At 39.2% G+C, this 22,583-nt stretch overlaps 1 protein-coding gene across 1 annotated transcript in view; it reads left to right on the forward strand.

Annotated features, from left to right (window-relative positions):
- The window catches only part of ANKRD52 (ankyrin repeat domain 52), a 64,598-nt gene extending 52,278 nt beyond the window's left edge, over nt 1-12,320 (forward strand). The window contains exons 22-28 of the mRNA XM_032209870.1: nt 523-610; nt 2,502-2,585; nt 3,633-3,778; nt 5,554-5,636; nt 7,296-7,378; nt 8,090-8,181; nt 10,259-12,320. Coding sequence (XP_032065761.1) covers nt 523-610; nt 2,502-2,585; nt 3,633-3,778; nt 5,554-5,636; nt 7,296-7,378; nt 8,090-8,181; nt 10,259-10,503 — 821 coding nt within the window. The 3' untranslated portion in view covers nt 10,504-12,320. The remainder of the gene's footprint in view (nt 1-522; nt 611-2,501; nt 2,586-3,632; nt 3,779-5,553; nt 5,637-7,295; nt 7,379-8,089; nt 8,182-10,258) is intronic.
- Nucleotides 12,321-22,583: the final 10,263 nt, after the last annotated feature.

Here is a 22,583-nt window from a genome sequence, read left to right on the forward strand (position 1 = left end):
TATTGATTTCTCCATTTCAGTGTCATTTAAATAGCTGGTATGGCTAAATGCTTGCAAAGAAGCCAAGACTCATAAGGCAACTCTAAACTTCAATTAAAATCTGACTTCTAATCCTACCCGGCCATTTAGAAGCTCTTCACCATAATTCTGAGTTGAATGGTGTTGAAGTGTCAAGTTCCTGATTATTGTAATGCTTAGGTGGAAGAAGGAACAGTGCTTCATGAACGAGCCTGTGTGTTTTTTCGTGCATGTCTTGCATTCAAACTTGAATTCATTAACCCATTTTTTCCTGTTACGATACGCAAACACTGCCTTTGTTACAGACTGGCTCATTTAAATCAAGTCTCAAATAGAGTGTGGCTATTAAACTTCCAATTTCAGCCTGCGTTAAAGCTGCCTAAGCATCTGAAAGGTTTAAAAAACAGCTCATACATTGATTTTGCCTGTCATACCCTTGATTTTGCCTATAAAAATGCCATGGGATTAGAAGGTGATCTAATAAATTCCCTTCTCTCTTTCCAGGGCATGAAGATTGTCTTGAATTGTTACTTGAACACAATCCATTTGCATACCTAGAAGGAAACCCCTTTACTCCATTGCACTGTGCAGTGTAAGTCATGGTAGACTCTGGAGAACAAAGTGTGTGTTTGTGCAAATGCATTAGGGATAAGCTATTCCAAGCAAAATGAGATGTGGATTTTGCTTTTCAAGTAGGGTTAACCCTAACCCTGCTTTGGATAACCCTTATGCCAGAGTATACCTCTCTTGATATCTCCCCCAACTTTTAAATTGTTAAGATATTATAATTTAGAGATAGCAGAATGAATTCTGCAAAGCAAAATGCCAGCTTCAAATATGAGTTCTCTTTTCTCTTGGCATCAAGTGGACTACAGTGGAAGTCTTTAAAAATAAATTAGCTATTACATGCAGCCCAGACCTATCACAAGAAATGCACATGCCCCACAAAAGAAAGAAAAGATAAAGAAACAATTTACCACTTGGCTTTCTAGGAAATAAGTGATTTCTTGCCTATTAATGATAGCCCTACTGTGTTTTTTGTAATTTTATATTCAGTAGAAATGCTGTCTGCATTTCCTAACCTGGGTATGCATACGCTGCTAGCTACAGTTCCAATCTATTCCAATAGCTAGCATAGCCAGAAGCTGGAAATTTTAGTCCAACCAGTATTAGGAAAAAATACAGACAGTACATTTTTGTTGCTAAATGAGACAGTTGTTAAGTGAATTTTACCCCATTTTACGACCTTTCTTGACACAGTTAAGTGAATCACTGCAGTTAAATTAGTAACACGGTTATTTAGTGAATCTGGCTTCCCCATAGACTTTGCTTGTCAGAAGGTCGCAAAACGGGGACACTGCAACCGTTATAAATATAAACCAGTTGCCAAGCATCTGAATTTTGATCATGTGACCATGGGGATGTTGAGTTCTAAGTGTGAAAAACGGCCATCAATGACTTTTCAGTGCTGTTGTAACTTCAAAACAGTCACTAAATGAAATGCTGTAAGTCAGTGGTTCCCAAACTTGGCAACTTTAAGACTTGTGGACTTCAACTCCCAGAATTCTCCAGCTAGCTCTTCTGGCTGGAGAACTCTGGGAGGTGAAGTCCACAAGTCTTAAAGTTGCCAAGTTTGGGAAACACTGCTGTAAGTTGAGAACTACCTGTATTTGACTTAACACCATTTATTTAGTGATTTTTTGAAGTTACAACTACACCAAAAATAATGACTGAAAACCACTCCTCACACTTATGACCATTGAAGCATCCTCATAGAGACATAATCAAAATTTGGGTGCTTGCTGGCATATTTTTTACAGTGGTTGCCAAATCCCAGGGTCATGTAATTTCCATTTGCAACCTTCCCAGCTGGCTTCCCCATAAGCAACACAATTGGGGGAAGCCAGGTTCCCTTAACAGTTGCATGATTCACTTAGTAATTGCAGTGATAACAATTGTGGCAGAAAATAGATTGTAAAATTTGAGTGTGACTCATAACAGCTGCCTTCAATAGCAATGGAAATTCTGGTCCTAAATGAAGTAATTAGATGAGGACTGCCTATATTTTGGAACCTACAACTTAGCTTATTTCTAGAATTAGCTTATTTTTGGAATACTTATTTCACATCACTAGCAAAGCATTGACATCGTTTTATTCCCCAAACCTACAAATTCAACAGGGAGTTGCTGGGCAGGACTGAACAGCAGATCCCTCTGGTGGCTTACGCCTTAGCTTTTATTATTTTTTTTCCACCCAAAAAGAAAGATAACGTATCATTAAAGTTAGTAGTGGGTTTACTTGAAGGAATTGTCCAAAATTTGGAGCATCTTGACTGGTGGGAATTTTCCCTACCTATTTTGGACCTCTGAAACCCAGATTCAGTAGAGAGATTTTGAAATGCCATTCTACTTGTTTTGTTACCCTGGAATAAATAAAATCAACCCGATGCTTGCTTGCTTCTCACACTTTATTTCTTCTCTAGAATTAACAACCAGGATGGCACTGCTGAGATGCTTGTTGAAGCATTGGGTGCCAAGATTGTTAATAGCAGAGATGCCAAAGGAAGGTAAGTGATTGTGTCTTCCTGTCTTGGTGAACGCACTAGTTATATTACTCGGTATCATTGATTGGACCATCATTTGAAATGGGAGATATCCCTTCAAGTTACACCAAAGAGGCTAAAGAAATTCAGCAGCATGAATTTTGGTGCCTTAACTCCCATAGTTTCTGTCTTACATAACCCAGATACCCAGGCTCCATGAAGTTGTAGGATCTGAGATTCAAGACAGCTTAAATCTGAATCGCCATTGTGTGTATCAAATGCAAGACAAATGAATTTCGATCTGATATGCTCTAGCATCCTTATATGTGAGTGGCAGGGATCACTCACTTTTTCCAGGCTTTGACCTGCTCACAAAATCCTCTGCGATTGCCTTTACACTCCCTTAATTTACTGAAATCTCACAAGTTGGAAGTCAGGCAATTATTGGGAGTCCGGCAGGCATTTCATTAATTAAATACAATTTGTCAACCCTGGCCTTGCACTTTCAAATAGTGCTTTAAAAAACCCTATTGCTACTAATTGTTGTTCAAGGGACCTACATTCAAGTTTACGATCAGTTTCTCAACATGTGTTTGTATTTATTATGGGAAATACGTGTCAATAGCAATGTGGTAATCTATAGTAAACAGATTTATGTCCTGCCATTTATTCTTATTATTGTTTTTCTACCTCTTTAATCAGTATTCAGTTAAGTTTCATTAGGGCGTGGCAATTGAGAGTGAGTTTTAATTTGGGTTTTACTATGCACTATTGGGCAAGAGAGAGAAGATACACAGAATGTTTGCTTTCAGTGTGGATACTACGCGCCTTCTAAAAATATAGAGTTGAGAGATCATCCAATGAGAAACTACCAAGCTTCTAAAGAAATTGAATGATATCAAAACACATTGTAGGAATGTGTATGCATCTTTAAAATGCCGAAATAAATGAAGTATGTAGAATAAAATTTAAAAAACTAAAAACAATGCTGTATGATTTTACAATTATGCATCTAAAAAACAGAGTTCTTTCTGAAAGCATGTCAAGTCCATTCTTTCCTCTTCTTCCAAGGACCCCCCTTCACGCTGCTGCCTTTGCAGACAACATCCATGGTTTACAATTGCTTTTGCAACACCAGGCTGAGGTAGATGGAACTGACCAATTGGGGAGGACCCCTCTTATGATGGCTGCTGAAAATGGCCAGACGGCAGCAGTTGGTAAGTGGTGCATTTTCTGTATTTATGCTTTTCTCTTTTTTGTTTTTCCCCAATTATCCTATCATATTAGCTTAAGAGAATCCATAAAAATAGGTATATATCTCTTGTCTTCTCTTGGTCCAGCATAGATCCGATACTGTCTGGTTCAGTTTCCTGCTAAGATCATTTCTGATAATATATATTGACTAATTTTCCCAAAGGTGCTTTTTCAAGAGGCAACTGGATTTTCTGGTTTTTCGTTGACGATGTTTCGCTTCTCATCCAACTCATACTGAGCTGAAGAAGCATCTTGGATGAGAAGCAAAACATCGTCAAAGAGATACCATAAAGTCCAGTTGCCTCTTGAAAAAGCACCTTTGTGACAATCATGATTGAGAATCTCCATAGACATTTGACTAATTTGTTTTGTAAAGATCTAAATATTGTAGATATTCTCTTGGTTTTGGGAATAGCTTTCTGTATTTATTTGCAAATTATGTTTTCCTTCTTAGTCTACTGAAGGGTAGTCATCTTTCTGTCTATCATCATCCTAGGAAAGAATTAGGAGCAATACTTGTGCTCATGTGAGCACTTCCATGAATTTTGCATGATATTTTTGTGCCTGAGATCAATTTTTTTCTCCCACCATCCAGAAATAGAAACAATATGCTGTTTTCTTCCAGCATTTGTGACATAATATGAATAGCTACACTTTGCCTCACTCTAGACCAGGGGTCCCCAACCACTGGGCTGTGATCCGTTCAAAAACAGATTGTGCAAGCGAGCAAACATGTAAACACGCACAGCTCCACTTGCATGCCTGTTACTTGTGCGAATGCATTTGCATGTGTGAGTGCACTTATCCGCTGTTTGCATGGAAAGATTCCCTCTTCGTTCCCCGCCACCAGTGCCGGTTCACAAAGCCAGAAAGATTGGGGACCGCTGCTCCAGACTCAAGCCTGCTTTGGCTTGCAGGGGGAAGCAAGAAGGCCAGCTGAAGGGTCTCTGGTTATTTGAGTGCAGGATTCCTTCCAACCTAGAGGATGGTTGAGATGAGAGGAGCTAACTGCTACTTAAAGTCCACTCCTAGTTATTCTTAAGAAATCTAACTATCTCTTTACAATTTTGGAGTGACCTAATTATGCAAATCATTTGCAAACAGGTTTCAGGCATACTACAATTATGGAGGTCTATGGAGATTCTCCATAGAGAATTGTCTCAAAGGCGCTTTTCAAAAGGCAACTGGCTATGTCTTGGACGAGAAGCAAAATGTCTTCCTCCTCAAGGGAAAAAACATAGTCCAGTTGTCTTTTGAAAAAGCACCTTTGAGACAACCATTATGAAGCCTTCCACCATCACATTTTGTAACATGTAAAGGTTAGAATTGTGGAATGGTTTAATGTTATTTGAGGGTGAACATAAAAAGATAAGAGCAAAAAGAAATGTCACAAGCCAGTGTGTTGGCTCTCTATATCTTGAGATACAGAGTTTAACTTCAGTTCCTTTGCTTTCTGGTTCACCTTTCTGCCTTGATGGTGGAATTTTGAAATGCCTTCTCCAGTATGATTCCCTTTCTGGCAAAAGCCAAATTATTTCAGAGGACGGTGACATCAATCTAGTGGTATAGAAGTTATCTGTCTTCATATTTTGGATTAAGCTGCCCTGCTTTTTCATTTTTCTCATTTACCATTTTAATGTTGGAAGTTGGCTTCTATGATTTTGGGGTGAATGGCTTATAAGAATCTTTTAAATAAGTATAGGCACAATTTATCATGTTGCATTTCCACAATTTTCAGAGTTCCTGCTGTACAGAGCAAAAGCAGATCTAACTGTGCTGGATGTCAACAAGAACACAGCTCTTCACCTGGCCTGCAGTAAGGTACAATGGCCAAAAGTGGGACCTATAAATTGCTTTTGGGGGGGGGGATTATTTTCTGTAGAATTTTAATAAAATTGGAAGATTATGATGAAAGTGATGCCAGATGTTAAATGACTTTATTTCAAAATAATGAGTTTATGTAATTTGATTTTTATTGGGAAGAAAAATGACCCACTAGAGTTAAAAAAAAGGTTTATTAAGAATTTACAGAGTAAAAGACAAGGGAGGTGGGAGGAGGAAGGAAGGCAGATTATGAATTACAATGATTTTTCAATTAATTTTAATTGCAATAGTAAAAACTAATGCAAGTAAAAGAAAAGTATAAACACAGAAAGAATAAAACATGCAAATGGAAAAAAGAAAAGCTGTAAAGAAAAGAAAAAAGGTAATAAAAAGAAATAGAAGTGACTACCAGTCTTCATCACAAGTGATAACAATTTTAGTATTCTTTTACCTTCTTTTAAATCACAACAAATAATCTCTTTTTGCCACACTCAATTTCTTGATCTCTCTTTGTGCAGAGAAATGTGAAGAACTGGTCTACTCACTGGCTCTTCATTCATTGCTGTGATTATGAGTTCTGTTTTTTTGCAAAGCCATCTGTAGCCTTACCTTTTCTACAGAATGAATGAATATATGACTGCATGAATTAAAAAAATGAAGCTATCTAAAATTATGACTTCTGATCTTTTCAGTATATAATTACAATCTTACAACCTCCCCTTTAGATTTTATTTTATACAAGTCTGATCACCCCCTCATTTAATTCATATTTTTTTTAAAATCTTAAAACCCATATATCATTTTGTTTCTTCTTTCAGCAAAAATTCCATGTAAGTTTTCCATTCTTTCAGAAAAGTTACCCGGGAATGATTTTTTTGGTTGTAATAGAATGATAATTGAAGGCCAGAAATCTGCCCAAATTCTTGAGAAAACCCTTTTGATGATAGATGGACAGTATTGTTGGTTTCCTGTTTTATTGCTGAACTCACGCTAATAATAGAGCAAATGCAATCTTCATTTTCTCCCACTAGGAGACAGTGCAGCATACTTTCAAATAGAAATAATCCATCAGCATATAATATTTTCTAGCTCCTTTGTCATACTTTAACCAGGGGTGGGTTGCTCCTGGCATTATTGACGGTTCGATGCACGCAGAAATTTTGTGTGCGACACTTTTCTCATGCACACGTCAGACATGCGCCTGTGCACATGTGCAAAACATTAAAAAAAGGAAAAAAATGTGCATTTACGATTATTCTGTGCATGCACAGAACCGTAAATCAAAATGGCGGCCCTGTAGGAGAACCGGTTCAGGGGCGTGGCAGAACAGAGTCTCAGCCAGTTCCAGCAACCCAGGCCGCCAAACCACTACCGGTTCAGCTGAACCGGTCCAAATAAGTAGGAACCCACCTCTGACTTTAACCCCCTCTCCCCAAACCATTGTTTAAAGTTTAGAATTTTCCTATTGGGCTTACGTATTCCTGTTTCTGTTAATTCTGTGCTTTATATCCAGGCTTACTTTATTGTAGCCCATTGTGGCAAAACACATTGACTTGCATGAAAAGGCCATGATAAGAAACCCGTGACATATTCCTTATCAGAATTAAACTGCACAGCTGAGTTCAATTTCGGACTTCTTTTATCTTTTCTTTCCAGGGTCATGAAAAGTGTGCCTTGTTGATTCTGGGGGAAACCCAAGACCTTGGCCTTATCAATGCAACAAACAGTGCTCTACAGATGTAAGTACTCACACAGCCTATGGAAACCAGCAAATGTTTCCCTACACTTTGTTTCCTATCAATTATTACTAATGAGTTGGGAAAATCATCTTCTTAGTTGATTGTAATGTGGGAAAAACACATTTTATCTTTAAAAAAAAAATTTGTATGGCCACCCATCTTAGACAATTCTGGGTGACTCACACATCGATCCTTAGGCTGACAAGAGTTGCAGTGAAGCTCCATATATGTAGAACAGGCTGAGGGCAGCTGTACATTGAGCCACAAAGTACACTTAGTTTTTCTGAGCCATTTTTTTCCCTTCACAAATCCTCTCAGTGCCAAATGTTCTTGTTGCTACATGGTCTATGTCCATGAAACAGACTTAAAACAAGATGGATTGACAGCATCAGCAAGTATTGTGAGCCCTATTGACAAAAGAAAGCTCAGAACCATATAGGTTGGAAACATGCAGAAGAGGCCTTCATCCTGCAGTGGATATACAATGGTTAAGATGATAATGATGATGATATGGCGTATATATTTTTGAGGCCATACAAAAGTGAGCTGTGGAGAAGGTCCTGTTAGTGCAATGGCAGTGGAATTTGAGAATCTAAGTAAATATTAAATGTTCCTCTTTGCAAGGAGGAGAGCAGTGAAGTGAGATTGGGATGCAAGAGTCTTGAATTTGGCCAATAGCATAACCATCCTTTCTCTTTCCACTGCACACAGGCCACTCCATATTGCAGCTCGAAACGGATTGGCCTCTGTTGTCCAGGCTCTGCTGAGCAGAGGTGCCACTGTGCTTGCTGTGGATGAAGAAGGTATGCATCATTCACATCTGGAAGCTCAAGGCAAGAGTTCGTTTAGTATGGGGGGGGGTGGATGGGACGACAACAAAGTTTGATGCAGTAAAGATACCTGTCAAGGCAGGAAGTCAAGAGTCCAGGCAGTTCAAATGAATACATAGGTTTATTATATGCGAAAACTGTACAAGAATCTGAACTACTAACAATCAAAGCAAATTGGTAGCAGATAAGAGTCAATAGAATTCAAGATGGTCTGGACTTAGATCTCTTGTTGGAAGTGAATGGACTCGAGACTGATAGCATGTTTGACTCCCTCATTCAGATTCAGCCTGGTCAACTCCTGCAATATCTATCTTGATCTGTCTAAGACAGCTTTCCAATCTGACACTCTCCAGATGTGTTGTAACTATCATAGAAATTCCAGTCCTCACAGCCAGTGGAATTATGAGAGTTCCAGTTGTAAAGATGGAAGTTTGGTGTAGTGATTCTTTTGTCAAGACAGAATTCAATATTGTGAACTATTGTGTATAGAGAGATTCAGATTCCTCAGAAATAATATTGTAGAATTGGATTTTCCTCCAGCCCTTTGATTAAGGTGGATGATGGGCTCCATGGTGAAATGTTTATCTAACAGAGTATTATTTTGCTAATGCTATGTACACTTTTTTTCCCCCCTAGTGGTTGTTGTTCTTATCTATTTTTAGTATTGTATGCCTCCCAGAGTCAATATGAAGCCAGAAGGCTTTTATAAAGGACCTGCATATTATAAAAATGTGGATATAGAGATGATTTTTTTACATACCCCACGAAAATTAAACTCAGTGACTGGTGTTAAGGACAAGAAGATTTCTGAGAAGTTAAAAATAATTTGCACAGCACTTGGTTAAACTGTGGTGTTTGTTGCTGTGAGTTAGTTTACAGATGTTCCACTTAGATTATTTGAAAAGGGGGTGAAACAGATTCATGGCTCTCAGAGCAAGAAGTCCTGAACTTAGGACCACAATTGGGAGCAGAATCTTAGTTATTGAGCAAAGCAGTCATTAAGTGAGATGTCACATGACTGCTTCGCTTAGCGACTGCAGTCTGGTAGTCCAGTTGTAGCTGTTGAGCAGTCTCATTCATTAAGAGGATGGAGTCCCAGGTAGGGAGAATGGAGTGCTTGGTGGTGGTGGGGGAGCAACACTGGGAGGCCTGGCAGAGGCTGTGCATGAGGATCTGTCCTCTTAGGAGCAGAAAATCCTACCTGCCAAAACCCAAGCAGCATTTTCAGCCCATAGGTTGGAGAGACACTTGTATGTAATCTATGCTGGGCCTCCGGCATCCCCCTGAAGCCCCCCACTTTCCTTATATTACCCCACTGCGTCTCATCCCTGGGGACTGGCTGAAAGAGCTCCCTCCTGAAGAGTTTCAGCTCTGTAGTCTGCTTGGGTTTCAGTAGGGAGCTCTTTCAGCCAGTCCTCCAGAGACAAGAGGGAGTCTCGTCAGCATGTGGCAGCCAGAGGCATGCAACCTTTCCAGCTGACTTCCCCATTGACTTTCTGGGGAAGGCAGCAGAAAAGATTGTAAATTGTGATCACATGATTGCAGGGTGCTTGGCAACCGGTCATAAGTGAATAGGTTGCCAAGCATCCAGATTGCAATCACATGACGTGTGTGTGTGAGAGAGAGAGTGGGGGGGAGAGAAAGAGAGAGGCAGGGAGGGAGAGAGAGAGGGGGGGGATTTTGCAATAGTCTGATGTACTTTACAAGTTATAAAGTGCCTTTTCTGAGGCCATTGTTAATTTTAACCATTGCTAAGTGAACTTTCAGGTGATAACTCAAGGACTACCAGTACCTCTCAGCCTTAATGCCTGCTATCTCCTGAATTTTAGGCAGGATGCTTTTTCTTTCTAATTAAATAGAAACAGTGTCATCTTAAAATGCCTGCTTCTGTTGAAAGTATATATTCCATATTTAATGGAAGGAATTCTGAACAGATAGTCCAAACTGGCCCTTTAATTTATAATCTGCTGGGCCCCTTTTCCCAGGAATGGTTCTGCTTTTGTTGTTGTTGCTGTTGTTGCGTGGAACTGAACTTGCTTGTCTTTTCTAGGCCATACCCCAGCCTTGGCTTGTGCCCCCAACAAAGACGTTGCTGACTGCCTGGCACTTATCCTTTCCACCATGAAGCCTTTTCCACCTAAAGACGCCATCAGCCCTTTCAGCTTCAACCTCCTCAAGAACTGCGGCATTGCTGCCAAGACAGCCGCCTGCAGCTCCCTGCCCAACGGGAACAGCTGCCCTTACACCAAGGATAGGCACAATGCCATCGGCTTAGATGGCTGTTATTCGGAATAGCTTAAAAAAAAAACAATGATGGGTGATCTAGTATCTCTTCTATTTATTTAGGAATTCTATCAATATAGGACACTTTAAAGGAGAACAAGACTGGGAACGGGCCTTGTAAAAGGTCCTAGGAACCAAAAAAAAAGGAAAGAGAGAGAGAGAAAAAAAAAAACCTAGAGAAAATGATCTCAGCTTCTGCATCCTACCTAGATACTTGCTTTGACCACTAGCATTTCTTTTGCTATCACAATTAACAAAAAGAAGTGTGGGTTTTCGAACAGATTTGCCCTCTTAAGGCGGTTTTTTTGTTGTTGTTCAAAATTACTCTGTGAAGCTTTAAAACAAAATCTGCTTGCATTCTTCTTTCCCTTGCTGTTTGCCAAAGGGTATATTGCCCGGTTCTTCGGCGTTCCAATGTTTTTAAACAACCCACCTTTTTCAGTCCAATTCCTCAAGGCTTGATGCTCCAAGTGAAGAGCCAATTAAATTTACTTTAAAATTTACTTTAAATGCATGGGGTTGTGGCAGCAGCCAAAGGACCCAAATTTGATCATCTGGATCAGCTTAACTGTGTCTCCCACACTTCCCCTCTGTCAGGCCACCTTATCATTTGGCATCATTTTTCTCTGGGCGCCTCAAGAGCATAAAAAAATAATTCCGAGGGTCCCAGCAGTATAGGCAGGGAGCAGAAGCCTGAATTGCTGCTGCTGTTGCTTTTTATTTTGCATTTTGAAATGAGGACAGGGAGGTTGATCAAGGAGGGACCGCCAAGAAGGGCAGCAGCTGCTGGCAAAGTGCCACTATCATTGCTTCTTCCCCCAGGGTAACTTTTGTTTGTTCGTTAGTTTGTTGTGCTCGCCCTTTTTGATTCCAGTGAAAAACACTTGAACTGAGAACTACTGTACCTGGCTACTCTGATACTTTAGGCAGCTCATAGTCCCCAAATGCTGTTGCCCAACCAACGTGGTTCCTCTTTAAAAAAAAAAAACTTGTGTATGCGCTGCCAGAATTACCCCAACCACATCAGGCACTTTAGGGATCTTCTGTTTTTGGAGGCTGGGTTTTTTTGTTTTGTTTTGTTTTGGGGGGAGACGGAAGGTTATCGGGGTTGCAAAATGTCGGATCCCCAAAAAGAATTTCTTTTGTGGTTCCCCCTGCCCCCCTCCCGTCTCTGTGTTCTGCAGTGTTTCCCATTAGACAAGTCAGTGTTGCCTAAAAAAGTTATTGATAAAGAAGCAAGCATTTTATCTTTTGAAAAATAGCAAAAAGGAAAGAAAAAAGAAAAAAAAGCTTTCTGCAAGGAGAACAATGCACTTCAGAATCTTACAATCCTACATTTGTATTTATAATTTTTCCCACTAGAATAACATCCAGAAGATTTCATTAGAGTGTGTGTGTGTGTATGTCTCTGTCCATCCATCCATAGGTGAGACTAGTATGAGTGTGTATTTTTTAATTTTAAAATTCCTATTTATTACACATTTGAGCATGTGCACTGTTTTTTTTTCTTTTTGTATTGTAAACTGTATCATGTGTAGAAACTAACAAAAAAAAGATTACCATATTGCAAAGTATGTTCAAAGCCAAAGATTGGGATGTAGCAATCAGATGAAAGCTGCTGGGGCAAAACGTTTATGACCTAATAATCTTTCCCATCACTTTCCCAGTCCTGCAGAGCTGCGGTAGGCTTGGGACTGCGTCTAGCAGAACATTTGAATTTTCAGAATGAACTATTCCAAGGCATAGTGTGTTTGGACCAGCCAGCTTTAAAGGCTAGTAACCCTGGGGGGAAAAAAACCTGTCTTTTATTTTCCCCCAGGGTATCTTCTTACAGACTGTCTTTGATTGTTAAGGAGAATATATGAGCCAGCTGTAGACTTGAATTCTTTTGCATCATGGTGCATTTTACACTTTTGAACAATGTATAAGAATTTAAAACCCAAGATTTAAATGGACTGGCAAAAACTATTCCTCCTCTGCCCTGGTCTTTTCATTACCAGATTTATGATGCAGAGTGGACACCAATGCAAATACTAGAGCCTTATTTATTTGCATTGACTGGTTTTCCAAAATTAAAAAAAGAATAATAATCAAGAAACAGCCAATTTAGAGAGGTGGCTAATGGCTAGATCTTTCAAAGAGAAGAGTTGAATCGGAAGTGAGAAAAGATAATGATGAAATAATAAGTGTAGACAAGAGACAAATCCCTTCCTTTTGGCACTGTTTGAATTTACCAAAGCCAAATTCCTACAGCCAAATGACACAGCCACTATCTTGCCCCTTGCCAAACAGTGCATTTTTTAAATGATATGATCACTTTATTTTTCCTCTCTTTTTATGGAGCCTTCCTCTGCCCCTATCCCCCCCCCACACCCAGCCTCCCTCCCCCCTTACGGCTTTCTCAGAGATTTATTACATGCCATTTGAGATCAGTTATTCTAAGCATTTGCTGAATTATATTGTTTGTTTCCTGCATATGGATAGATTACAAAAATAAAATAAAAATTGGGGGCCTTAAAAGGTAGTGAATTCTAGTCTTCAAACAAACCTAACAATGTCCTTTGACTAAGCCTTCTGCAGAGACTAGGGCACTACTAGCTTAGCTGTTTCTTCTTTCTTTGATGCCCAAGGAATCTTAATAAATCTTTTCATTTTGCAGCTGCAGGGTAATGAGCGTATTAAAAGTTTCAATGCACTTGCCAAAAAAGCACAGCGGACAGCCTGTTGCAGATTGGCCATTAATGTTTTCACTGCACTATGGTTGGGTTACTTTTCTCTGCCCTCAGTTACTCCACATTCTCTACCTTGAAAGAAAGTGTTAACCTTTCTACACCAAATACCTCACTGTTGGAATAGAAATGAACAAAACTTGAATTAAAGATTCCTCTTCTCCCCCGTCCCCCACTTTTTGACGAGAAAGGTCCTTTTCAGCATCCTGTAGGTGGAGAGCTGAAAACAAAACAAAACAAAAAACAAACCAACCACTTGTTTACATTTTATTAGGTACTAGCAATTTACTTCTTTCAAATTGCCTAATTTTATTTTTGGCCTTCTAAGCGCAACCCACCCACCCACCCCCAATAGAAGGGCAAAGAGGGCATAAGTTGGGAGGGCCAAAGTAAGTGGTGAAGCCACTCTTGGTCATTGTTTGATTTCTTTTCAAGGGCTAAATGAATAATCCTCTAAAGGCAGAAACTGGACGGAGACATTTGTAGGAAAATGGGTGGGGGAAATCCAGTGTTCCTTGCAGTGCTGAGAACTAGGTAGCCTTCAGGTATTCTGTCTCTTTCCACAGGTGCAATGGTTTAAACCCGGGAGGGGTGGGGGCGGTGTCCAACCTTGGCAAACTTTTAAGACTTGTGGACTTCAACTCCCAGTATTCCTCAGCCAATTCTGGGAGTTGAAGTCCACAGGTCTGTATTCATCCCAAACCATGGCTTTGTGGCCTGGAGGAATGTGGGCTCATTTTGAAATCCTAGCAGTTTGTTCTTATAGGAGAGAAAAACCCATTCTCCTCCCTCCCCTTTTTTTTTACACTTAATGTGCATTGAATTATAGTTGCTTCTGTGGCAGTTTTTGGGAATGAATATAGCTTGAATGGTTTACAATTTCTACAAGTGGTCTTGAACTATGGAGGTGAACTTCCATGGACCACAGTCCTTAGAGAGCAGAGATGCTCCCTTTTCAGTTTTTCAGTTTTATTGTTTTTTAAAAAGCAGGAATGAAATTTGAAGGAAGGAGCAGAAGCTGAGATACAATCAGCTTTCTGAGATAAGTTTTAGAATAAGAGAATTTCCTAACCCTATTGCCAGATGAATTGGGCTGGCATCAATTTTATTTCTTACGTTACCTCCTTATATTAGAACTGTCATGGGTTTGTGCAGGACTTCTTTTGCTGAACTGATGAAAAATAATCAGGCAGGATCAACTTTTTAATTGCATTCTTGCAAAAAAAAAAAAAAAGGCATTCCCTTTCTTACATTTCACGCTAAAAATGGAAGATATGACAATCAATGTGATCTTTTTAAGGGCTTCAGCTCTGTAGCATCGCACATTATTATATTTCTAGTGTTCCATTTAACTTTTTCCTTAACGATGACAAAAAAAATGGAGTGGAAACAATTCCAGCAGCGCATATCTAAATTGATATATTTTGTTGCTTTTTAAAAAAAACAAAGAAGTGGAGGCAGCAGTTGGGTTGGGTATGAAGAAATGTGGCCAGCTCTATTTTAGTTGCCAGTCTTGTTCTCCTTTAATGCTGTAACATGTACATTTTGACAGCACAGCTTGACAGTTTTAAGTAATAATTCAAATGTTTGGTGGTAATAACTTGCATTATTGTGCTAAGATGAGAATTGGTTTTCCCTGGTGCATTGTAAAAGAGGGCTGGAGGCAAACTTCCTTTTTTACTTCCTCTCTTTTCTCCCACCACCCCTTCCCCTCCAGTATTCTGCAAGCACATTTGACTTTCTGGTGTGCAGTATTTTACACAGGGTTGGGGGAAAATGGGGAGTGGGGGCAGAAGAGGATCTTGGCTTACAGCTTCTTCCTGTTGCCATCTGGTGTAAAATCTATTTTAACTGTGCATCCTTTGCATCTTAGAAGACCTTGCTCCTAATATTTCCGGATGTTTTTTTTCCCTTTTCACTTGTCTCAAAAAAGCAATCATGGGGCTTCCCTTCTTAACCAATCCAAATAAGGAAGTTTTTCTCCAACCACCTTTCTCTGAAGCACTTGCTTTACAAGTTTTTAAAAAGCACTTTTGTTTAAAAGCATGAGGGTCTGATTCCCCCTTTTATAGCCACCTATAGGAGAAAGGCCAGCAAGGGAATACGGGATCAGGAAAAGCCTATTTTCCTTTTTGTCCCTCCCCCCAATTTTTTAAAAAAATATTATTTTGGTCTGTGTTGGGTGGGAGGTGGGTGATAATTCTTTTAATTTACTTCAGGGCTCTAGAATCATGGTTCTAGGGTTCAGAGAATTAAAACAAAGGGAAGTTGTGTTTTAAAAAATAAACAGCACAAATACATTTCAGCTTGACAAGTGTATTTGCACTGCCATTGTTAGATAAGTGGGCCTTCCGCTGGGAGCCCAGCTGAGCCATATAACTATTGACAAACACTGAATGTAAATGTCCTTGTAGTGGGCAAGTACTGAGAAGCGATAAATTGATCATATATTCCTAAGTGGGCACTTCAGTGAATTTAAAATAATTGATCCTGATAAAATGATGCTGTTCCTTTTTTTTTTTCTAAAAATGACTTTATTTTGTTTACTTTTCCCCAGAGGTTGCTGGAGCTTAAGAAAACCCATTTGTAGCATTGTTATTGTTTATTACTTATACATTTTCTTTGTCCTCTTTCCCCCACCTTGCCCAAGGAGTTCAAAATCATGGGATATAGACATCCCCCTCTAATATTTCTAAAAAGCTGTAATGTAAAAAATGAACTTACAGGATTGGAATCTGTGTCCCTGAAAGTGTTTTGTAGATTAGCACCCACAACCCTTGTATATTATCTAGTCTGGTTTCTTGGTTTGGTACAGTGGATTACCAAAGGGGCCTGTCTCTGGCCAGCTTCTGTACAGACTAAATGTGCAAGAGACTTTGAATCTCATTTAGGGCTAATGCTCACTTTGTGTTGAGAGCTAGATCCAAACATTTTGGCTTCCTTCTGATAGGAATGCGATAGTCAATCCAAGGACATGCCAGAAAACCTTACAGGTAGGCAAATTGGAGGGAAAGATTCCTCTAAAGACAGGAATTTTTAAACTCCAGCCAGTATAAAGTATTCTGGCATAGCTATGAACCTTAATGTGAGCAATCTTTTTCTTTAAAAAAATCAGTTATTAAAACAGATATCCAAGCAAGTAACCTTCCCTCCTCTCCTTGCTGAGTCTTGGAAAGTATATTTATATATCCCATATTTAACTCTCCCCATTACTCCATGTATTTTTCTCAAACACATTTCCATATCAAATTGTGTAATTCCGTTCTGATTAGCTATTCGCCCAATAGTGCCAAAGAGATTACAAGATTAGGAAGGTGGTGTAGAGAGATTCGGTGATCTTCATAGCATACTTGGCTTTTTAAAAACAATTATTTAACCTGTGAGCTCAATTCAGCTTGGTCTTGAGCATATTTTTTATGTGCAGGAAAATGGTGGTGGTGGGGAACCACCATCCGTATTGGAAATGTAAATGTGAAAACCTTGAATTATTTCATTACTTTAAAATCTTCTCTTGGTGGATTTTGTTTTTTAAATGGGTGCTTCAATATCAAGCATGTAGCATTTGAGAAAAAAATGTGACTTCAGCATTGCTTAACTCCTACAAAGTCCATGTTAAAGAAGAGATGGGGATATATAGATTATTTTTTCCCAACTGAAGCAAGGAGGAATGTTAATTGCAATTGGGATTCTGTGAACTTGGAAGCAATGATTTCATTCGAATCATGAATTTGGGGGACAAAGAAAAAGCTGTTAATGTTGCAAATAGGTAGAAAATATTTTGGGCTGGGTTGGGAGGGGGATAGATCTCTAAAGTCTCCCGTAAGGCATCTGTAGCAAGTTCTTAGTGTCTTTCAGTGATCTATGTGTAAATGCTGCACCGATGTATATTATGCACATAAAAACATTTCTTTGAATAAGATAGGACAGACCTCATCTCCAGTCAGGTATAAACTATTCTTCCTCTTTTGTGTGTTGGTTTCTCTCTCTCTCTCTCTCCCTCTGTGTGTGTGTGTGTGTGTTTGTGTGTTTGTGTGTATACCTGTATGCGATGAGCATCTTTTCAAATTCACTTTTGGTGCAAAAACAAAAGGGATGAAAAAGAAAAGAAAGAAAAATAGCCTTACTTTTAATTCCAATCCTATCTTAGTTTGTCAACTTGAATATAATAAAGCAGAATTGCATGGAAGTCTTTGAAACTAGCTGAGCCTCGTGTGCACGGTGAGTGGCAGTAAACTTTTTTTCTAAACAAAAAATTAGTATGCAATTTCAGCCACACAGCTTTTGGAAAAAATCCCTACGTTTTGTTTTTGTTTTTGTGTTTTTAAGAATGGCGCGCGAGGGGGTTGATTATACCAGCTTGTGCCTGCTTTGCCTTCTGAAAAACTTGGGAATTTGTTCCCACTTGTTCACCCTTCATGCTGACCAGAAGAGAGATTTCATAAAGAACCTTACATTGTATTTTTTTTTTCCTCATGAAACCAGTGTTTTCCAGATGGTAGTAAGACCTTAGATAACCTCTTTGGACATCAGGGGTACTGACAGTATAGATTAACAGCATGTTTAGTTATTGGCGATGATATCATGGGGGTGGGTGGGTTAGGGAGGAGAATAAGGATAGATAAATCAACAGATGGTTCAGATTATCTGCTTACTAAGGTAATGCCCTAGGGTTGCATCCTGTTTGGCCTGCATAAATGATTGCTACATTTTAGATACACCTGCATTTTGCACTTCTATCAGCAGTAGGGAAAAAGGCCAAAAAATGACCGGAAGGGTAGAAATTACTCTAGTTCAGGGCTGTCAAACTCGCAGCCTGTAGGCCAGATACATCACAAATTTGACAACCCTGCTCTAGTTGGCCTTTTGACCTGCGCAGTGCATATATGAATCTATTGGGTAATTTTTGTCCCAGGCATTTGGTTGCAGCACTGTAAATCTTGGATCCCTTCTTTCAACTTGATTATGAAGAGAAAGAGAAAGGTTAGTTTCAAGTTCCGCCTCTTTAATTAGGGTTTGTCAATGTACAGCTGTCCCCCTCTAAATTTACTATTCTTAACAAGCAATCCTCTATGATCATTTATTTGGTATCTGAAATTTGCACTAATCAATTGAAGATCTCTTAGGCAAAATTGGAAATAGAGGCATTAACCAGCAGAGCACACTTAAAGAGATGAGAAGTTGGAGATAAAGATCAAAACCAAAGGGAAAATTGGTACTGTGGGTTTTTGGAGACTTCTATAATGTGTTGGGCATCTTGTAGACAACATTGAGTGGTTTGGGCTCACTTTTTTAGAATCCCGCAGTGTACCAAAGTAAACTCTTTTTATACTGACAAAAACAGAGGCTCTCACTTTAAAATGAGAGAACCAGAAGAGATCATGGTCAAAGGTAAGATTTGGAAACATAGCTTTATGGACTAAAGGTCACTAGGGCATTATTGGATTGTGTTAGTTGCCAGTTATTAATATTTTGAAAGGCATTTTTCGTTGGTCCACTTGAAGATATTTATTGAAATGGCTGCTGATCGTTTTGTATGCATGTCTTTACTTGAATGTTTTGGAAAAATAATAGTGAAAGGAAGTTCCTGGAATACAATTGCAGTTAACCTAGGTGTTATTTCAGCATCTCTGGCTTGCTGACATTGGAGTAGGGAATGAGTAAACTGAAGGAAATGCATTTAAAGGCAGCCTGCCGGCATTTCTCTCTTTCCCTGCTTCTCTATCTTGAGATTACTCTTTTGGCACTATCAAACTGACTTCTGATTCTTTTAGAAAGGGAGAATGTTAATCCAGGCAGCTAGATTTCAAGGTAGAAACTGAAACATATATTGTATTGAAAGAATACTCTTTAAAATGTTAACCATTCCAGACGCCTTAGCTACCTGACATGAATGTAGCTTTTGAGAAGAAGCACCTTACAATGTTCTTCTATCTTCCTTGTAGTGAAAAGGCTAATTTAACATTGGTAGGTTACATACGAAGCCCATTTTGATAGGAAGGATTTGCACTGAATAAGGGGAGTATGATGGTAGTTGGGTCAGGTCCTTCTCAAGTATGAACTCTAAATTGGCTACCCCCCCACCCCCGTCTCATTTATTATTTTGCCTAAGGTCACTTAACTTTTTATCCATGTCATAAAGAAAAGCAGGCAGTCGATTTAGGATATATTTTTTTCATTTCCCCTTCTCTCAATTTTTTCTTATATACCAAGGTGACAGATTTCTTGGTGTTTTCTTTCCTAAAGTGAGCAATGCTTAGTCATAAAGCCTTATGAAATATGCCAGTTTAGTCCGTGTAAAAGTTGGAGGATATTGGATCTCAGGTGGAGTGGGATGATGCAGGACGTTAATTTAGCTTCTTCAAACCTAACATTGCCTTCTTTCTGTTTCTGCAATCCATACATATTACTCTAGTACCTTAAAAATTAGTTGCGGGTATGGTGACTCCATTCTTTGTATGTTTGGGTTTTGAGATTTATAATCCCACTTTTCTGGGGTGAGAACACCAGCTTTGATAAAGCTGAACTAAAACTGTGTGTTAATTCTTGCTAGGGTAGTTTTCTTTCTGCCCTGCTGTAATTTGATGCTATGTTGTATAGATTCAGAGCTTTTAAAAATTGCACTAAATATGTATGTGGCAATTTCTGATTTTTCATTTAATTCTGTTCCCCCGCCCCCCGGCCGCCCCAAATCAAGCAGTTTCTTCGGTTAGTAGGGAATGACATAAGTTATTTGCCATATCTGTTACTCTTTTTGGCTTTCTAATGGATCTTGCTTCATTTGCCACTAAAGAAGCACTGTATCAAACCCAATGCTGAATTATTTAGTTTCATTATTTTTTTTTTAATCCTTGTGATATTTTATTTTACAAATTAATAATCCCCCCTCCTATTAATACATTTTATCAATTAGTGCTGTTATCTGTTTTCACTTCTAATATTTGCAAGTGATTTCAATGTATAGGAACAGGGCCTCACTGCAAGACTTCAGTCCCAGAGCTTTGGGCCTTCCAGACTTCTACCAAAACAGATGGAGGTTTATATTTACAAGCAGAAATTAAGAAGACTTTCTCTCCACCATCACCAGCCTTTCCCCACCTGCTAGCTTTTCACATGGGAAAAAAGGATACAAGCTATAGCTGAGATTTCACCCTCTCCTTTTCTAACTTTCCAAAAGTCCAAGAAGAACATGTGTTTTTCCCCAAAAGTAATGGCTAAGTAGAACCTAATTTTGTGCTCAAGAATTGTAGAAAAGGGGAGTTACTGGTCATATACCTCTGGCTAAAGGGCCTGGCCCTTTTCCCCTTCAGCACTTGGCCTTTGAGGCTGAACTAATTTGGGGTGAGAATAGGGCCTCCTTCTGTTTTTCTTAAATATCCATGTTCATAGAATAAAGCACAAACAGGGTAGTATTTCTGTAGTAGATTAATTAGCAGAAGAAATCGGCAATAAAAACTCAGCAAGTGCCCAAGCGCTTGCTTAATAAAGAAATGAGAATTATAAGCAGCCATGCAACTTTCTAGATATAAATCCTATAAACTATTACTATCCTTATAGTAGCAGTCTCAAAGTGATGTTAAGAGCTACTATCCTCATAGTAGCAGTCCTTATCACTTTTGAGACCTATGTTGCAGTGAGAGCACACATATATAAAGAACACCCACTTTGATGATTTGTTGAGAACGTGTTGAGGCAAATATGCCCAACTATAAGTGGAAGTGGCTTGAACTCTTAGCTTTTCGCAAGTTTCATTCTTAGTTCTTTTCACAAGAACCTGCCAAAAGCTCTCAAGTTGCATTCTTACGTAAGAAGTAATTGTGTTATACACCCGCCTTTAGACTGTTTACCTTCCAAATTAAGAAAACACAGGAGAAATGTTACACTGGTGCTGATTGGCTAAGATGTGCTTAGATATTTTATGCTAACATTGCAAATGCACGTCTCATAAAAAATCTTCATAACATTATTTTCCCACTGCTACTTACCCAAATCCCATCTTAGCATCCTCCAGGTATTCTGGGTGCCAGCATTCATCATCCTCAACCAGTGTGGCCATTGGCCCACAAACCAGAAATTAGAGAGTTGGCGCAAGAAATTAGAGGGCACCAACATAGAGAGAAGACTTATCATCTTGTGTAAATTTTAGATCTAAGCTCTGCTTTAATTGATATTATGATGAGGAATATCTAGAGTAGCTCATATTTCCCGCCTCCCCAGAAAAAGTAGGGGACATCACATTCACAACTTCCTAAAGTCTAATATGAATGTTAGAACTTTCAAACCCACTCAGGTGCGAGAAAACAGTATGTCCTGCAGGTTGCTCAGAGGGAATAAGTTACATCAATGAGACTTGCAGATTGCCCTTAATTTTTCTTCCCCCTGTCCCCCTCCCAAGCAGTCTATTTTGAACCTAGGATTGGGAGACCATGTTGACAATCTAACTAGAGCGTGCCTGCCTTTGTTTTCTTGAAGTAGAACTGTGGACATAACTATTATTACTGTTAGCATTCCTGTTGCATGTTTGTTTTGAATTACTGGGTCATGCCTTCTCTGCAATTTGGAAGTCATGAACTGGGATGAAATTGGAAGCTCGGGGCGCTTTTCCTTTGAAGACCCTGGAAGAGTTGCTTTCTTTTCTTCCCATTGGGTTCATGACAGACGCAGTGCACGCCCCTGTAACAGCCAACCTGCTGTTTGTTTGTTTTTTTACTAGTCGTGGGCTTGTCTTATAGCAATACTTGTTGGCTGTGAGCTTGCGGGCAACTTAAAAAGTTACCTGTGCTTGAAATAGATTTCTTCTATGGGAGCAGCAATAAAGGGATAGAAAAATGGGAGTGAGAATAAAACTGATTGCTGTGTTGAGGGTTTGTAGTCCATTCTTATAGTTTGTACTATTGGGTGTTTCGTGTTCTGTTTTATTTTTTAAAAATGGGGGGAGGGTGCATTATAATGATAAATAGAAGGATTTTTAAGTATTGTGGTAAGATTCTTTATAAGCACTGATTTTCAGCCCCAATTGGAGCTTTCTGCTTGAAAGCTTCGATGACTCTCACGTACTGTACCTTCCCCATAGTTGCCCTCGTTGCTTTTACTAGTTCTTTCCTTCTCCATTGGTTTCTTTACCCTGAGATGCACAAATGGTATGTACCTTTTAAGGGGTCACCCTAATTGTGTTTTGTTTGGTTGTTGTTCTCTGTGTAAGGTAGATGCAGCCATATTTTGTGAACGTGTTTGTTAGGGGTGACTTAAATGATATATTCTGTCTGCATGAGCCGCAAACTGTACTTCCCCCCCCCCACCTTCTTACTCTGTCTTCTCTTTCCAGCCATAGCTGCAAGTATGCAACAAAGAGTTGGGGAGGAAAGT

Source organism: Thamnophis elegans, chromosome 2, assembly GCF_009769535.1.
Source record: "Thamnophis elegans isolate rThaEle1 chromosome 2, rThaEle1.pri, whole genome shotgun sequence".
Taxonomy (NCBI): Eukaryota; Metazoa; Chordata; class Lepidosauria; order Squamata; family Colubridae; genus Thamnophis; species Thamnophis elegans.